Consider the following 24,220-nt stretch of genomic DNA (forward strand, 5'->3'; position numbering starts at 1 on the left):
TATGCCACGGTCGAGAGCTAGCTTGGATGCTTTAGGGTGTACTTCCAAAGCCAGCCAGCGGGCTGGTGTGGTTTATCATATTGCAATTAAACCCCCATTCCCTTTGACTCCCTCTTTCTATCTCTTTCTTACTTTCTCTCTTTTGCTTTTTTTCTCTCATGTTCCCTCTTTTGCTTTCTCTCTCACACTCTCTTATTCTCTCTCTTTTTCTCTATACTTTTGGCTATCTTTCTCCTGCCAGGGCCCTTTGCTGGCACCCCGTCGACCCTAAGAAAGGACAGGGAACACTGCTTGGTGACCTGGGTTTATCCATCGTGCCCTGCGTCGTTCCTCGAAAACACAGTAGTGGGGTTGGTTCACAATAGCTGGAGCAAAATTGGTCCGCTGGAAAAATGCACCTGAGGACGATTTGTTCAGTCATGAAGGACCCACCCCCTCTTTCCCTCCACAGTACAGCGCATCACCGTGGGGCTGGTCTGCCAGGCGTTGTAAGCCGTCAGATACCATTGTTAGCACCACCAGGGAGAAAACGCTCCCTCCTTCCTGACAACCCTATCCATGTCTGTCTGTCTCTTTTTTTATCACTTTGCAGGAAGAGTTCTACGTTTGCGCTGCCTGGAAATAGAAACAGAAATTAATTGTAGGCTAGGTGATTACTTAGACTGTACACCATAAGAGTTCCTTCCAACAAGAGAGAGAAGAGAGGAAGAACTATTTTTCCCCCATACTGCCAAATTGAATGCTTATTCTGAGGGACATAAGAACACTATTAACAAAGAGTTATCTTGGTACTACAAAAAGATTGGTCCTCTTACTAAGGGTTTGTTAAAATTGAGTTGCAATTGCACAATATATATGTAGAAGATTCAGAAAGATTCCACCAACTGCACAAATTATTGTTTTGTTCAATTAATCTGTACATTCATAGAGTAGACTAAAGATTGCAATATTCTTCATACCATACCTTAAGACTGATTATTTTGATTTTGTTTATTTGTATATTTCCACATTTACGTACTTGTCATAACCGCTAGCATGGAGTTCAAATATACACGAGACACTGTAGCACAAAGGAGTGTGGAGGGGTGAGAGATGTAGGGGCCTGTGGTTGATGGATCATATCGGACTTGGAAGGGGCATAGCTCTGGTCGACATCAGTATACGTCATTTTATACACATCACCCTTCATTGAATAAAACTCTATGTATTAGGCAGTAGCTGGTTAAGCTGTATGTCTTTTAAACGACTAGAAATCAGTTTAGAAAGAGTCCTCGGTAAATGTGCTGCTCCTGCTGCTATTCCTCTTGCCTCCCGTACACCATTTGAGTATTGGTCATCACTTTGAATGTTAAATATGCCATGCTGCTGTTGTTTGCAAATTCTATAACTGTAATACAATACACACTAAATTGTCCACACTATGCTAATCAATCAAAGCCAAACATGTAAACTATGATGTATACCGGACTATTAGTTGCTATTGCTTATAGCGAACAATAAAAGGTCGCTTCCGGCGAAGCATTTAAACGTCACGATGTTGCAATCTTGTATCCTCTCTTACAGTAGTATAATGCCTAGTGGCTGCAGAATTCAAATTTGCATGCTGCTCTTGCACCTGCTTGCTTTTTGGTTTATTTGGGTTTCACACCAGTATAACTTTGAATAGTTGCATTTCCACACATTTCCAAAAATTTATACTTTTTTTTTTTGGCTTTTCCCTGCCACCCATTAAATTTATGCCCTGCAATTTCAGGACATTATACATATATACTTTGCTTATGAAACATCTGATGAATAATCAATACATTTATAATGCTTCATTGTTGTGCAAGGTAGTTACTGTGCTTGCTCATAGGCTAACAGTCTGTTCAAGCCTGCACGTGTCATGAAAAATTTGGCAATAGTGCGGGATGACCCTGTGTTACCATGATTTCCCACCAACGTTCCCTCTATCGTGCCTGGGGTCACAAGAGTTGGTTTTGCACTGGCAGTTGGTGGCTCTGATTGCTAAGAGCATGTTGTACTGAGGAGTTCCCACTCTGTTGACGGGTGGATGTAGTGAGGGACAATGCCTGAACATTTAGTAGAAGCTGGATGCACTTCAGCCAGATCACAGGCACTATGGGTTTTCTGAAGGGTCCCAGGGATGTGAAGACTTGAGCCAACCACAGGTCAGCTGAAAGAATCAGGGGGGTAGTGGTGGTAGTGATGCTGGGATGGGTTGTCTCAATCTCTCTTTGAATCCATTCTTTTAACGCCTCCAGGTCGTGATGAAATGGTGTATACATTTTCCTATGCCTTAGAAGGCCAGGACAGGCCCAGTTCTGTTTGGAAGGGATTAAAAGTTGGCTTGTAATAAATTATGCTCTTTTTGTTGATGCTGGAGTCCCTTAATCGACAAGGGATAAATTATCTACCTAAAGGTGAGTTTATGATTAAAATTTTAAGAATTATAAACTCAACCTATACTTCAATGATCACATGGTTAAGTAATACAGTGAAAATCCAGTTTATGGTTGACTTAGTGGTCATTAAATCCAGCCAGTGAAAACAAGCAAGAAGGCAGCCATTTTATTTAAGTCAAATTTTTGTATTTGTAGTTATCATCTGCATTTTAAAAGCATTTCAGTTATGAATTCTTGCCATTTGATTGTTTGGTCAACTTAACATTTTTATCCATGTTGAAATTTGGTCATTGACCTATTTGAAATGCCAGACAATATGGCTTCGATTGAACCTAAAAATTGCAACATTTCAGCTTGTAACCAAGGATTCGTACGCTAATTAGAATCTTAAACATAGTTAAAATTAAATATATAAATATTAATACATATAATGCTAGTATCATCTATTCCAAGCCAAAAATAAAATGACTAACACTTTACATTTATTCATGAATTGTAAACAGATTTTATAGAAATAATAGTAAAAAAAGACAAGAAACCATAATACAATCAATTTTCAAAGTCATAAAACAAATTAATTCTTCCAATCATAGAGTCAGAACACTTTTATAATATTTCTTGCAATTTTCTTCCAAGCAATTATTTCTTGACATAATTCTAATAAGACTTTAATTCCTATTCCTTTAATGCTGTATCATAACCTGCTTTTCCCAAGGAAACGTTTCAGACCAACAACACATTCTACTGTGCTCTGTTTGGTGCTTTCCATATTTCTTAAGGAAAAATATAAAATATAACCATATGTATTAATTCTTAAGTCAACATATGATTCGCACACAACCTGTCAAAACTCCTACATGACAATCGTAAATCATCCCACTAGTTTACATAGTCAAATTTTAACTACACAAATTATTATGAAATCTTGATTTTCAATCATAAACTCACCTTAACAATAGAATCGTAGTTACCTAAATTGTAAACTCACTTTAACACTAGAATCTGTTACCTAATTAAACAATTTTCTTGTTAACTGAAATTTTTCCCCTCAATTTTGAATTTTAACTTATGCTTCTAGAACCAGTCTATTTAATATTAAATATAAGTATATTTCATAGTTTCACCTATTCATCATTGTCTGTTCAGGATAGCAATAAATAATCAAATTTTTCATCATAAAAACCTTGAACAATTAATGAACGTGGGTATGTACGGTATGTCATTAAAACAAAACATTTCTGTGGACAGTAAACATTTAATTATAAGATATTTACAGTACAACTAAACCCATACGTTTATATTTTAGTTTTATTCACAGATTGCACTTTCATAATTCACAGAATAATAAACATTTTGCTGAAACATTACGTAAAATATCATAACATTTTATTTTAAAACCTGTTATTCTCAGAACAAGTAAACTTAAATTTTTGTAATTTCAGTAATAATATTAAACAAATTGTTTTGTACACTGATTAAGAGCTACATTGTAATTTGTAGTTAAACACTTTTAAGTTTTTTTTTTTTTTACCATGCATTATTTGTGTTCCTTGAATGTAGGAGCAGATACAGTGTAACCAATGAATAAAACCTCTCCCAAGACAATTAGAAAGAAGGTTCAATGAAGCAAGGAAGCATAAAAGTGATAATACCCTGGATTCACAGTCCATTGGACCAAGATTCAACTTTTGGTACGGTCATCTTGACTGCAGTTTTTTTTTTCCATGGTTGCCAAAAAATCACGTCAGGTGGTTTTTCATGATAAGCCGAAGCCGGTTGACGGCGCGGCGCTCCAGTTCCGCGCAACTACTCTCCCCGCCGACCCCGTGGGGCGGGACGGGGCGAGCGCGGGGCGGGGCCGCCGCCGGCACGCCACGGCGCGGAAGGCCTGTCGCAGCTCGCGCGACCAGCACGCGTAGATGAAGGGGTTCAGGCACGAGTTGCAGTAGCCGAGCCAGAAGGTGACGGTGAAGGGAGCGCCCGACAGGTCGCAGGCCGCGCACGCCGCGTCTGCAACACGGTCCGCCGGCACCATGCCCTTTCTTTCTGACCCTTATTGACCCTAGTTGGAGACTGTGACATTTTTTTTTTTTTTAGCTTGGTAACATTGTATCGGCATGTTCCTGAAAATGTTCAATATTTCTTGTAATAAAAAAATTACCATGATATATAAAAAATTAGTGATTACAGTTTTCTCGAATCCAAATCTCTAATCTCCAAATCTAGGTCTCAAGGATCAAAAATAAAATAATGTACAAGAGATGAAAAAATATTATCCGTGCTGTTGAAACTTCCAACCCTTTAAATGTTTGTTTCTCAAAGTAAGTTTCCAGAATCAATACATATTGAAATTTTATTTAATTATATAATTAAATGTTAAAAGTATACCATCTTGGGGAATGGTAACAGGATAGGTATAAAGGAAAAATTGACCTAGTAAACTCAGAGGTTATCAGGTTTGAAATTTTATTTTATTTACTCTATTTCCCTTAATATTTTTTTCCTTCAAACCTTTTCCCTCGAATATCGAATCCTACGAATACTAAGGATTTTGTGATAATTGATAATTTGATTGGCTTATCCCTAACAAAAATGTAAGACAATTTTGACAGGTCCTGAAAAATCCTGGAATTTGTTTATTAGGAATTTGCAGACACCCTGCAATAGTTTCATTTATTCACTTAGTTTTTACGCCTCGTAGGCAGCAACTTCATGAAGATCACAAACAGTACACTAGTCCAGACAGTAGGGAAAGGAATTGGCAATGGCCTACAATGCTATAATAAGGAAACATCCGAGCACTTGCTGTCAGAAGCGTACGCAAAATTTAATTTCGGGAAAGGAAGGATATATACCCTCATCCCCCCTATGTAAAGTATTTAACTTTACGTTTGCTGCTAACGCCCCACTTGGGACGCCAATTTCTGTACAGGTTACAGAAATATGTATTTTTGCTATACATACAATGCAAACAAAATATAGACAAATATAAACTGTTGAAATTAGTAAAAATAAAATTTTGATAGATTCGATTGTGTAGGGTAGGGCTAAACACACAATAACAAGTATATTTGAAAACGAAAATAATGGCAAAATTTTAAGGTCTGATAAAACCAAAATGCTATTTATAACAACCATAGACCATTCCAAAACAGGAAACGAAAGGTTGAAAAACAGACAAAAGAAAGAAAATAATTTTAATGTTGCCAAATATGTCGGACACAATCTACACAAATGTCTGTACATTTTACTTTATAAATCTCACAGTTTATAGTCATTTTAAATCTCAATAAAGTCTGTCTAATTCAGCGCAGTAGAACATCAGAAGTTAATCTCAGGACTTCTAGACTGTGGTCATCTATGTACATCTGTGTGTTCGTTTTTTGTGAATACTAGACCTTGGGGCACAATAACGAAAGTTTGTTATTCAATATTTTTATGTTTAGGCCATACAATACATATAGTATCACACTCGTCCAGCAGTGTAATTAGGCCTAAAATCGCTAGGCGTCACTAAAAATGTTTTAAAGAATTTTTCCAAGATGGCCTACCTGGATGCAGAATCCTGAACCATACATACATATACTCACTGTATGATTCTGTGGACGAATTGTGCGAAAGTTTTATTAATATTCAGTGTATTTTCGTGGACTGACGCAATATTAGACGCGCCCGCACACGCAAATTTGACTTAATTAAAGCTTCCGTCAGTACCTCCTGATGAGAAACTGCACAATTCCAAGCGGCCCAAAACTTTCCATCTCCCATGATTCCTGGTGCCAGGCGCTTCATTAGAGGCACCGGCACACCTCAGCCAATCACAAGACGCTATCCAGGAAATCAAACGAAAACGACTCTTAACGAATCATGAATGTAAATAAAATAATAATGTCTCTGAAATTCCTTAAAACAGTTATGTAAACCAAGTTTCGGTAACAGTAAAAAAAAACACTTGTTTACGTTATGTAGAGAGGCAACGGCAACCGAAAACGTAAACAAACCATAATATAGGTACAGTTTCAGCCCTCTGTAATCTTGTCTACGTCCTTGCTAGCTGTGAGTGATTTCGTGAAACCGTGAGAAACAGAAAACACGATTCATGGACCGGAATTCTAACCAGGCTCCTCCCGGTTGCGGTTCAGAAACGTTTTACCATTTTGGAATTTAACTATAACTTTTTTTTCCTGCATATAAGTAAACCCAATGAAATGACCAAACCTCGATATAATTTTACCGCGATAAAGTTGTCACTCATGAAGCTAAAATACGCGGTATTCCAGCTAAAACGGGAATAAATAATTATGTTAGTCATCTCTGTTCACATTTGTGCACAATCAAAGTTAACACGCAACCTGGCTTACAGCTATTTTATCACATAAAATATTCGAACTAAATGTTTTTTTTTAAACGTCTTACTTACTGTCTGAAAGACTAACGATTTTAGAAATTGTGTATGGCTGGAAAAGCTCAATAGCTGTTTTTTTTTCTTTACTAGTCTAGTAAATTCAGCTACACATTATCAACAGAAATTCGTGTTCCTCCAGGAAAATAGCCAAACCACTATCAAAAAATAAAGTTCCTACATTTAAAATTTTTTACTAAGGACTATGTGTATTCAGTTTTCTAATGCACAACTAAGTTACTTTAATTTTGTAGCAAAACAAATTATCAACGTGTTAATTGCAATTCTTCTTTTCAAAGCTATTTAAAGAAGACTTAATTGTGTCCACAAATGAACGGCACTGTTAGGACGATACGCATATAATAAAAAATTCAGTTGAACTCTAGCACATTAAAAAAAAAAAAATTTGAAAAATATAAACGTATTTTGAAACATAAAAATCGAAAATATACAAAACCAGGATAGGTGTCACACCAAACTTTGATGGAGAAATTTTACTTGGACTTACACTTTACATTCTCACAGTTTTACACTGCGTGACGATACGATTTCATGTCAGTTCTAAACCGTGTGATTTAATGGTGATTTCTTTTAAGGTGCACTATCACTTCGCTTCATTAACACTAATGTATCTAGGAAGGTTGCCAAAAACACTCGTTTATTTAAAATCAATTAGCCCGACCAAACTGACTTATCATCTCTTTTGATACCAGCTGATTTGTAGCCTGCTCTGACCTCAGAAATACCACTAATAAACACATTCCACAAGCGAAATAAAAATATAAGTAGTCTTTACTAATTATAAAATTAATTTAGTTTTAGTTATTTTCATGACTCGTGATTTATTAGCCTGAAAACATAACATATATTGACTGATTTTAAAAATATGATCAGCATTAGCACCTATTGAGAAGTGCAAGAAAGTAAACCACGCTGAGATACAGCGGCGTTTGTCTGGCATCTATTTGTTTATTGAAATCGCTCTGCTACTTATTGAATTTAACATCTCAGATGCACCTAGTCCAAGGGCCAGCACAGCATTCAGTCTTGATGTAAGTTTTTGGACATACGCCATTGCTAAGAACTTTTTCTGTTGAAGAAAAACTAAAAAGTTCGTTTGTCTTTTCGTTTTGTCGTGTTTTTGTCTCGTTTCAACTGTTGTGCTGAATTATTTTGGGTTCAATATTTTTGTGTTGTCATCATTTGTGGGTTTTTTTTCCTTCTCTTAGTACATTTTTCTCTGTTTTTTCTTTGTTTGTTGACCATATTCCTGTTACGGAATATTTTGTGGAGTTCATATCCTTGCTGACAACAGCAATCGTTTGCTTAATTTTGTGTGTTTTTTGTCTTTTTTTGGTATTTTTATTTATTTATTTTATTTTTTAGTTTTTCTTCAACAGAAAAATTTCTTAGCAATGGCGTATGTCCAAAAACTTACATCAAGTCATGCACTCCCATTGCACAAATCTTTTTAAGATAACACAGCATTCAGTGTTGCGCCCAAACACGTTTGGACCAGTACAGCATAGTAGCAACAGGTAGCACGGGCTCGTTGTAGCAGGGCCTTGATCGTGATACAGGCTTTGTAGACCTATTTTGCGCACGAGGTGAACATTGTTTTAAGATATTCCAAATGAAGCTCAGAATGATATTATGTTTAGGACCGCTCTGCAGTGACACGGAAACGGAGACAGATCTCACGGAACGAAGTATCTACAATGGCACGCATGCGGACACGGAGCCGTATGGATCAGCTCGGCGACGCCCAGCTCTTCCGTTTACGTTACCCCGTGCGACCAATAGAAGCCGAGTATTTGGCCGCGGTGGTAGCAATGCTTTTTTACGTTTCAAGTACGTTAAAAATTGTTTCAAGTACAAGAATTTCTAGTTTTGAGTTTTATTTTATTATTTATGTAAATACTGACCGTGTTTTGTTCCCTGGTTTTATTTATTTTTTTATATTTTTAGTTACAAATTTAATTTTTCGTAACCATGAAGTGCAATCGCAGTTTACGTTTCCGTGCATTGTGGAAGTGACAGACGTATAATTGTAACGTAAATATCTTGCGGATCTGGATCAACGTTTGTTTTAACGTTTCCATGTCATTGTAGAATGGGGCCTTACAAGTTGAAGGCTACGCCAACGGAAGATTGTGTCCGGTCGTTGGCGAAAGCTGTTGTGTGTGAGTGAGTGCGAGAGAGAAGGGTTGGTTGGGGGGGGGGGGGGGGGGTGGAGGGGTGTCTGGAAGTAGTCACCTAGCGGCAGCACCACGAAGAAGGGGAACCAGCACAGCAGGAAGCCTCCCACCACGATGCCCAGCGTCTGCGCCGCCTTCTTCTCGCGCCGGAAGCTGGCGGCGCCTCCCGCCGGGCGATCCGGACCCGCGACCCGCTGCGTCTGCCACGCACACATGCACACACGCACGCCAGCTGCTTCTTGGCCGCCAGGAGAGGACATGCTGGGACCAGGGACGAACGCATGATTGGGGGGGGGGGGGAGTTATAGAAATCTTAAAAAAATAATCTATAAAAGTATATTATTAACATTAACAAAGAAAAAAATTTAAAGCGAACATAGAGCAAAGTTGTTATACCCCTCCCACTCCTTCCGAAATGCACGTTCCTGGCTGTGACATAACTGAAGACACGTTCTACATCACCGTCGATCGTCGTATTGCAACACACAGAACATCCGCGGGAATGGTGCTTGACGAAGCCTGAATATGGTTAATATGCTATTATTGTTCTCGAATGCAATAGAATAAACCGGCCATCGAACATCCACTATCGACCACCGGCCACCAGACACCCGGCGTTGAATGTACAACAATGAGTGAGAATGTACTAGATTGTTCTCGAATGTACTAGAATGAACTTGACTGAAAAGATCGATGATGTTCTGCAACGTTTGAGGGCTATTATGTGCGACAAATTTTCATGTCAGCCTTAGCATGTGCTGAAAGCATTAAATCGTGTTTTGGTTAACTGTTCGTATTTAGCCTAAATTTTTAAATACAATATTTAAATTCATTACTCATTTAATAAATAAAAATTATTTTTTCCCAAAACCATGTGTGATTCGGGTCTTGGAAACACCTAATTTTTTATTGATTCATATATTAAAAAACATTCAAATAAGAAGGCAATGCCACATGATTTAATTGTTTAAGTACATGCTATGATTAACATTAAAAAACTAATTAAGAATTTTTTTTTTAGTAGAAAATAACTTTTATAGGTTTGAAGTAGTTTTGGGCCCAGCCACTAGAATATATATCATTATTAGGGACTGGAAAAATTCGCGGATTCAATTACTTCCAGGATAGACTCCACGATCCTGTGCATACTCGGGCAAACTTCACCTGTTCATTGGCAACTGGCTTGTGAGGCGTCTCAATTGGGGGACTCTAGATTCGATATTGCTTTGACTGAGGGTCTATAATTGGCCCACAGTCCTCCATATTAACAGTGAACCGATAGCAGAAGTTGCATAAAAGTATAATTATTTGCATTTTAGCATATCGCGAAATGAATCCACGAATTTTTCCGGTCTCTAATCATTATATATTACTAACATTGCTCATTGACTATGAGAAGTAATTTCTCAGCCGTTATCAGGCAGACCAAAAAGAGATAAATTAGTTCACTTTATTTTGGTATCTCTTTTATTGTAGTGTGGCTTACCAGAAATACTGAATCTCCTGATCATTTATCTAGAAAATGCCTTTTTATTACAAATCAGTACTGTGTTTTTTTTCCACATTGCCTTGTACAAAGCAATTAGTCGTAAAGTGATTAAATTATCATTATATAGTTAACACTTTGGGTTTGGACTTCCCGCCCGAGATTATTTGCTGGTAGTTATAGGCCCTCCCAACAGATAGCGTCACATGTCACGCAAAACATGGTGTCAGTTTTCACTGTTAAGGCCCCCACATTCGATCACGATCAGTCCAGCTCCCAGTTCGGACTTGTGCCCTACTGATGGGGGGAATAGGGGGCTAAACTGGCTGAGTAAAAAAAGGTTAGATGGCACATTATCTGAATTATCGGCAAATATTTAAACACTGGTATTTTTCGCGTACTGTCCAACCCGAGATGTGATATTAAACATGAAATGACTGCACATTAACCAAGTTGCAATACAGGAATGAACATGTGGTGCCAAACAGTCTAGTCCAGGGCCCCCACATGGCCGGTGCTACCGTTGCTATGGCAACGGGGCCCATGGGTCTAGGGGGCCTACGAAGGAAAGAAAAAAAAACTTGAAAAAGTAGACAATTTTAAATAAATCATAGAAAACAATTAAACAGTAAAGCCTAAATTTAGTTACCGATGAAATATTACACCAGAGCAGGGGCGTAGCCAGGGGGGGTTTTAGGAGTTGAAATCCCCCCTTAGCACCAAATCTTTAATTAATTTCTTATTCATCCCTCAAACAAATTTCATATTATATTAATAAAATTTTTACCATTACAATATTTAAATTTAAGTACCGAAAACTGCTAATTGCTAAAATAGCACTATTTTACACCTTAAAATCCAAATTTTCCCAGGGGAGGACCCCCGGACTCCCCGCTTTAATACGGGGGGGAAGGGGGGGCAAGCATACTTCTTAACACCCCCCATACACAAATCCTGGCTACGCCACTGCACCAGAGTAATATTATTCGGAATATTCTGTGCGTACAGAACGTGTCTGAATCTACAACTGTGAGTAACCAAAACACTGCCAATTGACGTGACATCATGTTGACACTTACACTCATTTTTTTTTTCCATTATTCAAAATAAATTACGTTCACAATCGAAACACTGACTTAAAACTAGTTTTAATGTGTTTTAAAAATAATTTTGAAAAGGTTAAAAAAAAAATTACAACTAAAACAATGTACATAAAGGAAAAAACATTGTTTATCTCTGTTAGAAAAAAACGGGGGGGGGGAGGCATCATGACTTCTAGCAACGGGGCCCACAGAATGATGTGGGGGGCCCGTGCCGCACCTGGTCGCCGGCGTGAACCCGCAGCGTGACCGCGGCGCGCGTGACGCGGCTGCCGCGCCGCAGGAAGCGCGAGTGGCGCGCCGCGGCGCGGTACACCAGCGCGTACAGCACCAGGATCACCGCCGCCGGCACGTAGAACGAGCCGCACGCCGAGAAGATCACGTACCTGCGCACCGCGCACGCACCCGCGCAATTTCATTACTTCTGGAACAAACCTCGTACTGTAAAATATTTTTCACTTAGGTATATTTCCCCTTTCGTCTCCTAATATATGTTTAGTCTGCGCTCTGCATGTGCTTTGACACACCACTATTGGGAAGGGAATTTTTTGAATGATATTTTTGGCACATTTCAATTTTTTTCTTGGTAGTGGGTGAAGGTCAATGCGGTGACAAACTTGAGCCACTCTGCTGATAAGAGTCTAATGGTTTTTTTTCTTCAAAATGTACTTGTTTGTACAAAGAAGGTCCGTTATTAAATTTTAAAGCGGCCTGAGTTGAGGTAGGCGATGATGATGTGGTTAGTTTGAGAAGGCAAATGTTCAACAATATAAAGAGCAACGATATGAACATTAATAATAATGTTCCCGCTCTTTTGAGTACTATTAAATGTAGGAGACAAGGTTTAATGACGAATTTAGAAAGTAAAATTATTGTGAATGAGAATTTTAATCACGTACCTAACTTACATGATGGGTACCCGAAATGAAATGTGAATTTTTGTATTGGAGTGGATAAAAACAAATAATTATGTTTATTTGGTACTGACCTGGAATTAATGAGGTGTGTTATTGGGAAATGTGAAGGGTGAGGGATATTCTGGTTTCGAGTCAGCATGAGAATACAATTTGGGAAAAAAATTCAACAATATTCATGGTAAAATAAATGTCCAGTAGAGTGAAATAAAAGTTATACCGGAAGTTCGTATATAGATTTCAGAGGTTTTGTGAAGGTAGGGTGGATTTCGTTGCGGAAATTTTTGACCATGCCAAGGCTATGTGCATAAATTGTTTTGATAGTGAATTAATTTCTCATACGATCGAAAATATGCAGCCTAGTTTACGTCAGGAATGTGCCATTTTAGATAAGCCTGAAACCATTGGCGAAATAAGGAGATGGGCTACTGAGATAGAAAATATTTGGTGTGCCCAACTAGAACTTTTCTTTTCTGAAATTAATATTAGCTGCGAGTTAAAGCGGGACTGCATTTTAAAATTGAAAAGTTATTTTTGGAGTAGTAACTTGTGGATCATACCTAATTTAATTGGGATATTGTTTTAGGAATGGACTTTTTTTAACTGGAACATGGGTCATGATAGATTGTAAACATCTAGAGTTGAGGTTTTTATTGATGATAAAAAAGGGGTAAAACCTTATGTGGTGAAATTGAAGGAATGCGTGAGTATTTAGGGAAAGAAGAAGTTTGCAAATTCCAGAAAAAAATTATTTCTAAATTTGATGATGTTATTACTATCAAATTTGGGAAATATGCTATGATACCTTATCATATTGAGGTTACCAATAAAGAACCGATAAAATGTGTGTCAAACTAGTATCCGGTTTCGGGAAATAATTCAGAAATTAAAAAAAAGATGTTATTGTTACATCTCATTCTTTGTATGCCTTTCCCACTTTCTCGGTAAAGAAAAAAAAACAGTTGAATACTGCCTGGTTCTTGACTACCGTCTTCCTAATGGAAAGATTAAGTTAGTTCCGTTTCCCATGCCGATAATTAAAATTATTCTTCAGTATTTGGGTCAGACAATTTTTTTTTACAGTTTTAGATTTAAATACTGCATTTCAACAATGTATTTTATATCATTAAAGCCAAATACACAGAATTTGTGACTCCATGGAGGCAGTTTGAGTAGAAGCGAGTGCCTTTTGGTATTAATTTGTGCCCAGTGCTTATCTTGGATTTTGAGCAATTTGTTTTTACAGGATTTTCAATATCAATTTGTTATAAGTTTCTTGAATGATATTTGTGTGTATTCCAGCTCGTTTGAGGAACATTTAAAACATATAATTTTGGTTTATATGAAATTAAGAGAGGCTGGATTTACAGTAAATCTGGAAAAAGTATAATGGGCTCAGAGTGAAATAAAAGTTTTGGGGTTTTCATGTTGGCAATGGAAAAACAGAGATGGACCCCGAGAAGGTAGCCCCTATCGTTAATTTCCCTGTTCCTATTAATGTTAAAGAATTATGAGGTTCTTAGGCATGTTAGGCTATTTTAGCATCTTCATTCAAGATTATGCTACATTTCTGTGCCTCTCTGAATAACTTAAAAAGGAAAGAATTAGAGTTTATCTGGGGGAAACAAGAGAACAGAGATTTTTTTGTAAATTGCCTGATTTAAGAAAGAAATTCAGGGTTCAAGTTGATGCTAGTAGTTTAGCTTTGGGTGTGGTACTTCATAGGGAATTTTAGGAATAATATTTTTCACATATTAAAATTTTTCTTGATCAGTGTTTTTATGGAGCATTGCTGTCTTGATAATGTGTGTGGATTGTTGGCCTTGATACTGGGTTTGAAGGTCAAGGCAGTGGCAGGAGGTGTCATCGCCTTATAACACTGTGCAATGTTAAACTACGCCTTAACCATTTACCCATTAATGGCTCACAGTTTGCCAAGTGACCTGTCAAAATCATGTGCCATTCATTGTTAATGACCTGCATACGTTCATGCTGGTATGTACCAGGTTAGACTCCACAAATTTTAACAAAATTGCATCAGTGTCGATTATTTATTGCCTGCTGATATGGATATTTCACATTTTATGCATTTGAGGTTATTTTGGGTCTCAGATGTTTCTTATAGGCAACCAAACCTTAATAATTAAAAATTGAAAATGACTCCAAATAATATCGTGAACTTTGCACGAAGATTCAATAGTGAATAATAAGACTTGCCACATTAAACTTTATTTTAGCTGGAGCCAAGCTTAATGTCGATGATTAGCAAGCTTCCAGTGAGCTTTAATCAGGCCTTCCAAGTTAACTTGCCACGCCAAACTCATTTCTAGTGTGATGAAAGTTTGATATATAATTGCAGCAAGGTGTAACACACATGGAGACTAGTTATATTGATTCATGTTTGCAGGCTTAAGTGGCAGACCAGCTGAAAACTCTATATGCTAACAAAGTTCTTGCATGCATTAGATTGAATAAATTTATTAATGAATAATGGCTCAATGTCTCGTTGAACTCATTAAACACAAATATGGTTAAGAAATTAGATTGGAGTAACAATAAAATTGAATGGGAAAAAAATGATTAGATGAAAGGACATGGAAGTACCCCTAAAAAACACCTCATAGCAATGTTTGCCATGATTCACATTTGGCTGGTCTTTACCGGAATTAAAACACGGATCACCATAATTGGACCCCAAGTATTTACCAATGAAGGACCTTGGCCACTGCATCAGGTCATTTGATCCTTTAGGTTGATGAATCTTTAGCCAATGATGACCATATAATGATTATGGATGCAGATTGTATGTGCAAGCTGTCCAACATTTAATTACCTATTTGGATGTACAACACTGTCGAAAACGTGTGTCTTGGCGGAAGCAACTGGACATCAATTAAGGATATCAATTCTCATTGCACCTTGTATATCCAAATTGCAAAACAGTAAGTGTTGGATATTTCAATACTATTTTGTTTTAATGTATAAAGTAATTACAACAAAGATTCGTGTACTTTTAAGAAATTCCAATGAAAAACGAATGTCTTGCTTAAATTAAACTAAGTTTGGCTGTTCACAGGGGCAAATCGTGCGCCAATATAGGTATTGGGTACAAAAGACACGAATCTGCCTATGTACATCCTGAGAGGACCCACAGGACTCGTTATTGGGTGCGAGAAACCTAAAATTCATTGACATGGAGTCAGATACCCATATAGGTAATTAGCGTTTGAGCTTTTACGAATATTTTACTTTGATTTTGTAAAAAGTAAAAAAGTAAATTACATAATGCGTGTTTCATAAAAACACGTTCTTTTTTTTCCTTAAGGTTGGTTAGGTTAGGTGAGTTAATAAATAATACGAAGAAATATTGCTGATGTATAAAAATTCTTGCAAAAGTTCACTCTTTATTTTTTGGGGTGGTAGGTATTCGTACTTCTAAGTGATCGTAACTAAAATAAAAGTTTGGTTACGTTTGCCCAACGACATTATAAAAAACTCTAAATTATAGAAACTGTGAAACTTCTAGCAAAACTGTTGTTTTTGTTTTCCCCCTATCACTCTGACTACAAAGTTGCAGGAACGGCCAGTGCGAGTGACTCCACGCCAGTGAAGGTTAGGCTGCCCTCGAGGCAGTGCCGACCCCAGCTGCTTGTTGACGTGGCACTGCAGCGCCGCGGGCGGCGTCTCGTCGCGCCAGCCCAGCAGCGGCGCCAGGCTGATGGCGAGCGCCAGCACCCACACGCCGGCGATCATGGCGCGCACGCGGCCGCCCGTCATGATGCGCGCGTACGCCAGCGGGCGGGACACGCCCACGTAGCGGTCCACCGAGATGCCGCACAGCGACAGGATGGAGGCGGTGCAGCACAGCACGTCCAGCGCCAACCACGCCTCGCACAGCTGGCGGCCTGCGGCAAGCACGGTGCGTCGTATCCGCCGACCACTCACAGCGCTCGTGAGCCTCGCAGTTGGCGATTCTCTCTTTCCAATTTTTTTTTTTTCCTAACCTAAGTTTAAAACTAAGTGTATTGGGAGGGGTCCGGGTTAGGGAGAGACTCTAAGTGCGTCTCAGGCCGAGGCCTATACGCTCTAATCATGCAGGGGGTACCATGCAGAAAGGGAACATGCATATGTGCTAAGGAGGGGGATTGGCCAGCCATGGCAGCAATTGGCGCCATGACTAACTCCCCTCACTTGACTATTCTAGACTATACTAGATAAGTTGGGCCCAGGTAAAACCTGCATAGACACAGGGAAAACCCTGGGCACTGACATGCGGGATGCAAAAATTCATGCATTAATTTCATGCTGGTTGGTTACGGGAGTAGAAGGATGGCTCAGGAAGAAGAGTTGGAAGAGTAGAAAATGTCTACTAAGCAAGGGCGGGCACTTGGACATTTCTGTCCGCATTTTAGTTTGGTAGGACTGGTTTTTAGGGGGCGACTTTAGTCGTTTCCCGCCAGGCTGCCAGCCAGCCAGGTTTTGAGAAGGGAAAAAAAATTTGTGTTATGTATATATATATATATATATATACGCTCAGGCTTATATACATATATATACACACGCATACATATGGTTGGTATGCATGTTGTGTGTGTGCGATGTCACACTAGTTGCAATGGTAGCTGGTATTCAAAATCTCATGCCATCAGAAACACGACCGTCACTGCAGGTGAGGCCTGCAGGCGAGCCATGCCCATCAGGCATAAAGAGTCAGCCCTAACCACACAGGCAGTGGACCTCTGCATAAGTCAAAACCTACACCTGCGTGCCTCGGACCATTTTGAATAAGCATCATGTTTGGTTATCACATGTATTACAGCCATCTGTGTGTTTATTTAGGTGTAATTCAAAATCTCATGCCATCAGAAACACGACCGTCACTGCAGGTGAGGCCTGCAGGCGAGCATGCCCATCAGGCATAAAGAGTCAGCCCTAACCACACAGGCAGTGGACCTCTGCATAAGTCAAAACCTACACCTGCGTGCTTCGGACCATTTTGAATTATTATAATCATGTTTGGTTATTACATAATCACATATTTAATTGTCATGTATGATAATTAGGGCGTGTATGTTCTTAATTTATTAACTTATACTAAGGGGGTGAAACATTAAATTTATATGAAATAACATTTACCTATTATTTAATTATATAAGAGCTGCCAGCACACATGTGTATTGTGCGCGAGCTTTGTTTCATTTGTCATGCACACACTGCCCTTAATTATGCGGAAGCATAGGCAGATTTGTTTTGCCGGCCTGCCACGAGTCCGTGGAAGGCCGGCGCGGGAGGTACTGAGCTGCTCCGAGCGCCGGCAACTAGTTTTGTTTGGAGGGGGTCGTGCGCTGATTGGCTGTCAGGCTCGGCCAATCAGAGGGCGCCTCGCCCGCAGCTACGGCGGGCGGTGCGCCAGGATTGATTTCGGAAGCTTATACTTCTGTGTATTATTTGGATCGTAGTTTCCAAGGGAGGAAATATGTGGATTTAAATTATTCACACATTTATCGTAAAAATTTTGGGTTGTGCGGATATAAAAATCTTGCAAAGTTTCAGTGTTAGTTTCCCTGTGCAAGTTCTCTATTGGACAGTATATCGGGGCGTCTGCAGCGATTCGAATGCATCTATTCTGAACTCGCTGCAGTTTTATTAGATGGCAGTATGCTGCAGTAGCCCATACTGGGGCTGCATACGTGATTATCGGGCGTATGAGAGCTTTGTAGAGCAGTAATCCATTTTTGACTGTGCTGCCACATCGCCTGCTCATTACAGGATATAATGCGCGCATTCTAACCTGAGCTTGGGTTCGTTTAATGTCAATGTGCTGTCTCCACAGGAGCTTCCTATCCATGTGGACTCCTAGGTATTTAACTACGTCCTTGTGAGGGATTGGCTCATCAAATAGGCGTAGTTGCGGCCTGTTGTCGGCTGGCGGGAGGTTTTTGCGTGTAAACACAATCGCCTCAGACTTGGTCGTGTTTACTTTTATGCGCCAGGCTGTACACCACTGTTCAATTTCAGTGAGCGCAGTCTGGAGCCTGGTAGTGGCTAGCTGTAGGTTATGAGATCTGCTATACAGTACGGTGTCATCTGCATAGCAGCCTAGCTTGACTAGTCTGTGTGCGGGGTGAGGCATGTCGCGTACATATATATTAAATAGTACAGGGCCTAGGATGCTGCCCTGCGGCACTCCGGCTTTAATTAATTTTAGATCAGACGTTGCCCCTTCAGATGACACTCTAAAGGTTCTGCCTGCTAGATAGGATGCTATGAGTTTAGTGTAGCAATCCGGGAAGTTTGCTGCATACATTTTATGTATGAGCCCTGCATGAAAAACTCTATCAAAGGCCTTTTCTACATCGAGAAACGTAGCAACTACGTAGTCTTGGACGTTGAATGCGCTGGTTATCTCTTCAGTAAGACGGACCAGTTGGTGGGTAGTCGAATGAGCACTGCGAAAGCCAAATTGCTCATTTGGCAGCAAGTTTTGTTCGTGTATGTGTACTTTGAGTCTGTGTAAAATTATGCGCTCCGCAACTTTAGACACAGTACTTAAGAGGCTTATTGGCCTGTAATTCTGGGGCAGTGTTTTGTCCTTGCCCGGCTTGTGGAAGACTATTACTTTAGCTTCCTTCCATTGGGAGGGAAAAATATTCAGTCTGAGCATTGCATTAATGCATTCAGCCAGATATTCTAAGGCTTCGTCTGGAAGCTGTTTGAGAACAACTGCTTGTATGCCGTCGTTCCCAGGGGCTTTTCGCGGCTTCATATTCTTGATAGCACGCTTAATTTCTTGGGCCTGGGTGGGGAGAGGCTCAGAGATAGTGGGCTGGTGCAGTTTAGCGCGGAGTTCGCGGTAAATTTGTGCAGCGAATGGCCTGTCGCAAGGCTGCAAATTGGGCTGGAATGCTGTTTCTAAGGTGCTTGCGAAAGCATGCGCCTTGTCCTGGGGAAGAAATGCAAGTCCATTATTTGTTTGGAGGGGTGGAATTTTATCAAATTTATTCAAAATTCGCTTAGTCATTGCCCAGGCACTCCCGTCCTGTACATTGAGCTTCGCGATTTTGGCTTCCCACTGGCTGCTACGCCACAACGAGAGTTCATCTGATATAGCAGTTTGAAGCTCGTTGATTCTGCGTTTGATAATGTGCGTGCGTCGCCGTGTGTATTCGCGGCGCAGTCTGTTCTTTTGCGATATCATATCGCAAATGTATGCTGGCAGCTCGTCATGCACTAACTTAACCTCCTTTTCTGGGATGCACTGGCTAATTCCGTCTTGAATTTTCGCGGTAAAATTGGTTATAGCGGTTTCTAAATTATCGCTATTATTTATTTCATCAAGTTCTGAAAGATTTAGTGACAAAAAATTTTTAAAACTGACCCAATCTGCATTTTTGTAATCCCTAACTTTGCGAGGTGGATTTGATTCGACATTTGCGTCGTCAAAAATTAAGTGAATAGGGAAGTGGTCAGACGTTAAGTCGTGTACAACTTCGAGTTCGAATCCCGAGTTCACACGTTTATTAATAACGATGTCTAGAACATCTGGGAGAACCCCCACACGCCCTGTGTCGTGTGTGGGCTCCATGGGAGCATGAATTTGGTAGTTGTGATTTAATTGGTGGTTATAAAGAATTGTACCATTCTGTGTGGCTCGCCTGCTGTTCCACTCTCTGTGTTTAGCATTTATGTCTCCTAAAGCGAGGAAGGTCGGGGCCGCCCCATACAGGGCGTCCAGATCAGCCTCGCTCAGGGACCTACCTGGTCGCGCATACATAGAAATAATTTTTATGTTTTGCCTGTTAATAGTTAGGTTAATGGCTATCGCTTCAAGATTGTGAAAAGCGGGGAGCTGCCACTCTGTGTGCTTTATACTTTTATGAACAAGAAGAGCCACTCCTCCGCCTCTGTGATTTACTCTGTCGCGCCTATAGATTACATAATTTAATATAGTAATTCTATCAGTCGGAGTTAAGTGGGTTTCATTAATCGCAGCTATTTTTATTTTGTATTTTTCTAAGTGGTGAATTAATTCCGGTATTTTATTTTTAATGCCGCGTGCATTCCAGAATAGGAGGGACTTAAGACTATGGGCCGCGGTTGGTATGCAACACTGGGCCGGATTACGAGCTGCCATTAAGCTTGGCAGCAAGTGTTTGTACGAAGCCCATCATGGCTTGGACTTTGTCAGGCAGGGAGATGGCTGGGTCGCACCATATTACCATCAACTGGCACATGGGGACGATTGTTTCGGCCAGTGTCGAGTCCTTGTTAAAGGTACTCGACTTTGTCAGTACTTGCATGAAGTCAGCCAAGCCAGGTTGGGCTGGCTGCTCCGTGCGCATGGGCGGGGCTGTCGGCTGCTCTGAGGCCAAGTCGATCAGCATGTCAGCCTCAGGAGCAGGTGCTACCTGGGGCTGCCTGGGCGGGGGCGTTCGCTGCGCCGGGGCTGCTGGAGCCAGTCTGGTGGCCAGCGGCTTGGGCTGGGCAGGCTGCTTATCGCGAGCAGGCTGCTGTGCCCTCTCCTGGGGGGGCTGCTGCGGTTTGCCCTGGCCATTTTTGTGGCCAGTGGCATTTTTCTTGGGCCCCTGGGGCCCCCTTGGCTTGCGCAGCCAAGGGTTGTTGGCCAGGACTGGGTACTCCAGCTCGTTGTACCCCTGGCTGCACTGCTGCAGAGGTGTCCAGGGGTTGACGCCAGCCTGGGCCATGTACTGGCCGAAGGTGGCGGGCGGTGGGTACCTGGGGGGGCCCCAGGGATTCTGCCTGGGGGGGCCCTGGTAGCCTGAGGGGCCTGACTGTGGAGGCTGGGCAGCAGCCCGCCTATTTTCCCGCACGTCGCGGCGAGACTGTTGCTCGCGCCTCTTGCGGACGTCGGGGGGCAGGTGACGGCGGGTCTCCTTCTTATAGGCCTGGCAGCCCTTGAAATTGGCGCAGTGTGCCTCTTTGCAATGAGCACACTTCTTGTGGTCAGGGTTGCCCCCATTGGGGCAGTCGGGGGCGCGGTGTGGCCCGCTGCACCACCGGCACACTGGGGCAGCATGGCAGGCCTTGCCAACATGGTTATAGCGTTGGCAAACGCTGCATTGGGCGGGGCCTGAGGGGCGCCTGTAGTCGACGACACGCACCAGCATGCCGCCGAACTCTGTCAGGGAGTAGATGCGCTCAGAATCGCATGTCTGAGGCACCTCAATGACCAGGGCGTCGCATTTTTCCCTGCGCAGCCTGTTCTCCAAGAACCAGTGGTTCTGGACAGGCAGGTTCAGGGCTGCAAATTCCTCCTGGAGGAAATCGGTCGGGGTGTGGCGGTGTACTCCGCGCAAGACGAATTTCTTGGGCACTTCGTCACTCTGAAGGAGGACGGAGTGCTGGGCGCCTATCGCCTTAAGGGCCTGGACTGCCCTTTGGTAGTCCGGGACGGACGCAGGATTGACCTGGATCTCGTCCTTGCCGCGGTTTTGGCAGGTGAACTTTTCCGCCAGGGCCTGCTTGAGGGCGGTGTATACCCTTGGGTACGTGTGCCCCTGGTCTAAAAACACGAACAGGGGCTTCACTCGGAGCTTTTTGGGCGGTGCCGCAGCTCCGGCGGCATGGCCTGCAGTTGGTTGTGGGCGAGGGGGGGAGGGGCCCGCCTCGTCGTCGCTGCTGTCTGCACCGGACACCTCCGTGTGCAGGCGCTTGTTGCGCTTACCAGTGGCAACACTCCAGCCACTGGATTGATCGGTGCTAGGCCCTGAGGGGGCCTCGCTTTCTGTCATCTCGACAGCGTCGCTCATGTCGTCGTCGTCGTCGTGGTAGCCTACGCTCGGGTCCACCCACTGACCGTCCCCCGGGGCTAAGTTAGCCGGGTTCAGGCTAGGCTACAGGGGAGCTAGCTCCCCGGGTGTTGCCGAGTTGTTGGTTGCCAAAACTTACTTCACCACAGCTCACTCTTACCGCCTGTGCGCATGTAGCACACAGGCACCTTTCAATACACCGCTGGGTAGCACTAAGAAGTGCTAACCACAGCTTGGGCGTCGACGATCTATAAATTCACGGCGAGCAGCTCCGGGACACGTCCGTCCTCCACGAAGGCGCAGCTGGAACTCTCTCTCAATTTTCTCTCCTCTCTTTCCAATGCATGTTATCTGACATTTCGTTCAGGCATGCTGTGTTGTCATGGCGCTGCGCCATAACCGCCTTAGTAACCCGAGGAGACACCGAATTCATTCCGTCACTCCTGTAGCCCATCCCCACCAAGCAAGAAGCATCAAATTTTTTATTTAAATCTCCATGTATTACATATTTGTAGCTGAGTAGAATTTTTCCAGTAACGTACATATTCAATATAAGCCAACTTATAGTTTACGGGTCTGATGGTGTGAGAAATGGAGACACGGAAGGTGATGGTGAAGTCATCTGGAATGTTTGTGCTAGTGTTTGTGATGGTGTTGCTTGTGAGATGGCTCGTAATTCCTTTAAATAGCTGTACAAGATACTGTTCAATTCGTCACAGATGCATCATACGAATATGTGAAAGTGCGTATCTGGAAAAACAATGTTAGCATAAATAATACAGGATCAAATTGACTCCACCACATGGTTCGTTGAATCTTCCAAATGGATTTGAATTAGTGTAAGGCACTGCAATTGGTGACAGTGAATGGAATGAGGGTTTCAGTGGCCAATATGGGACATACGAGGTCTGCATTGAAGAAGTATTGAGATAAAATCTTATATTTGGCAATGACACCTAAAGTGTCACTTTTTTCTTGCAACTTACTCTCATAAGGGATAACTTTTAGGTCACTTAATAATGAATGTTAAAATTGTCTTCGTCATTAGAATCCGCTTTCTATTGCTCTGAACTACTTGTCATAACGTCAAACAGGTGTGTCACCTCAGATACATATTCGCCCTCCCTATTATGTTTCCATTTTCTTTCAAATCTCTCGGCCATTCCAAAAGGCACTGTTTCTTCAGATGCTTGTATTTCTTCAGGAGTGTCGAAATTCGATACAATTTTGAAAGAATATGAAAAATTGTAAAATAAAAGCATGTCAATGTATACAGATTGTAAGACACACAGTGTCAATGCTGCGTTTTACAATATAAAAAAAAGTGTATTACGCATGTATGCTCACTAGGTAATATATTTAAAATATAACAAGGAACTTAATATAAATTTAATTAATTAAAAGTTAAGCGGTGACTGAATATTGGAAAGAGGGGAAGAGGGGAAGAGGGTCGCTCACCGAGTAACCAGAGACCGGAGGAGTGAGTATATGCGATGAACTCATCTCTAGTAATGACTGAAAAGGAAAAGTACAAGATAGACGGATGGGTATAAGGCATGCAGTCCCCAGGGCCATGGCGCTCACTGAGTAACTAGAGGCCGGAGAAGTATTTGCGATATCCTCGTGTCAAGTGATGACTGAATATTGGAAAGAGGGGAAGAGGGGAGGAGGGGCACTCACCGAGCAGCCAGAAGCCCGACACCTCCCTGACGGCGGACAGCGGCAGCACGGCCACGCCCAGCAGCAGGTCGGCCACGGCGAGGTTGGCGATGAGCGCGTGCGTGGGCGCGCGCAGGGCCGGCGACTGCGCCACGGCGAGGATCACCACCAGGTTGCCGAGCACCGTGAGCAGCACCACGAGCGCCAGGGCGGCCGCCTGCAGCGCCAGCAGCGGCGCCGGACCCGGCCACGGCGCGTCCTCCGGCGACCGGCACGCGTTGCGCAT

At 41.8% G+C, this 24,220-nt stretch overlaps 1 protein-coding gene across 1 annotated transcript; it reads right to left on the reverse strand.

Annotated features, from left to right (window-relative positions):
* Positions 1–3,880: 3,880 nt before the first annotated feature.
* Positions 3,881–24,220, reverse strand: LOC134531314 (alpha-1A adrenergic receptor-like). The gene is made up of 5 exons (XM_063367007.1): positions 23,956–24,220; positions 16,146–16,410; positions 11,812–11,977; positions 9,064–9,205; positions 3,881–4,415 (listed from the first exon to the last, which is right to left on the reverse strand). The coding sequence occupies exons 1-5, from the start codon at positions 24,218–24,220 to the stop codon at positions 4,162–4,164; spliced, it is 1,092 nt and encodes a 363-aa protein (XP_063223077.1). The 3' UTR covers positions 3,881–4,161.

Source organism: Bacillus rossius, chromosome 3 (assembly GCF_032445375.1).
Source record: "Bacillus rossius redtenbacheri isolate Brsri chromosome 3, Brsri_v3, whole genome shotgun sequence".
NCBI classification, from domain to species: Eukaryota; Metazoa; Arthropoda; class Insecta; order Phasmatodea; family Bacillidae; genus Bacillus; species Bacillus rossius.

Bases quoted from the DNA above. Each gene is read 5' to 3' on its own strand.
- LOC134531314 (XM_063367007.1), bottom strand. From the start codon at position 24,220: ATGCGCAACGCGTGCCGGTCGCCGGAGGACGCGCCGTGGCCGGGTCCG. The intron at 16,411-23,955 runs GTGAGTGCCCCT...TGCTTGCCGCAG, and splicing joins GTCGGGCTTCTGGCTGCTCG to GCCGCCAGCTGTGCGAGGCG. The intron at 4,416-9,063 runs GTGACTACTTCC...ACCGTGTTGCAG, and splicing joins CTTCGTGGTGCTGCCGCTAG to ACGCGGCGTGCGCGGCCTGC.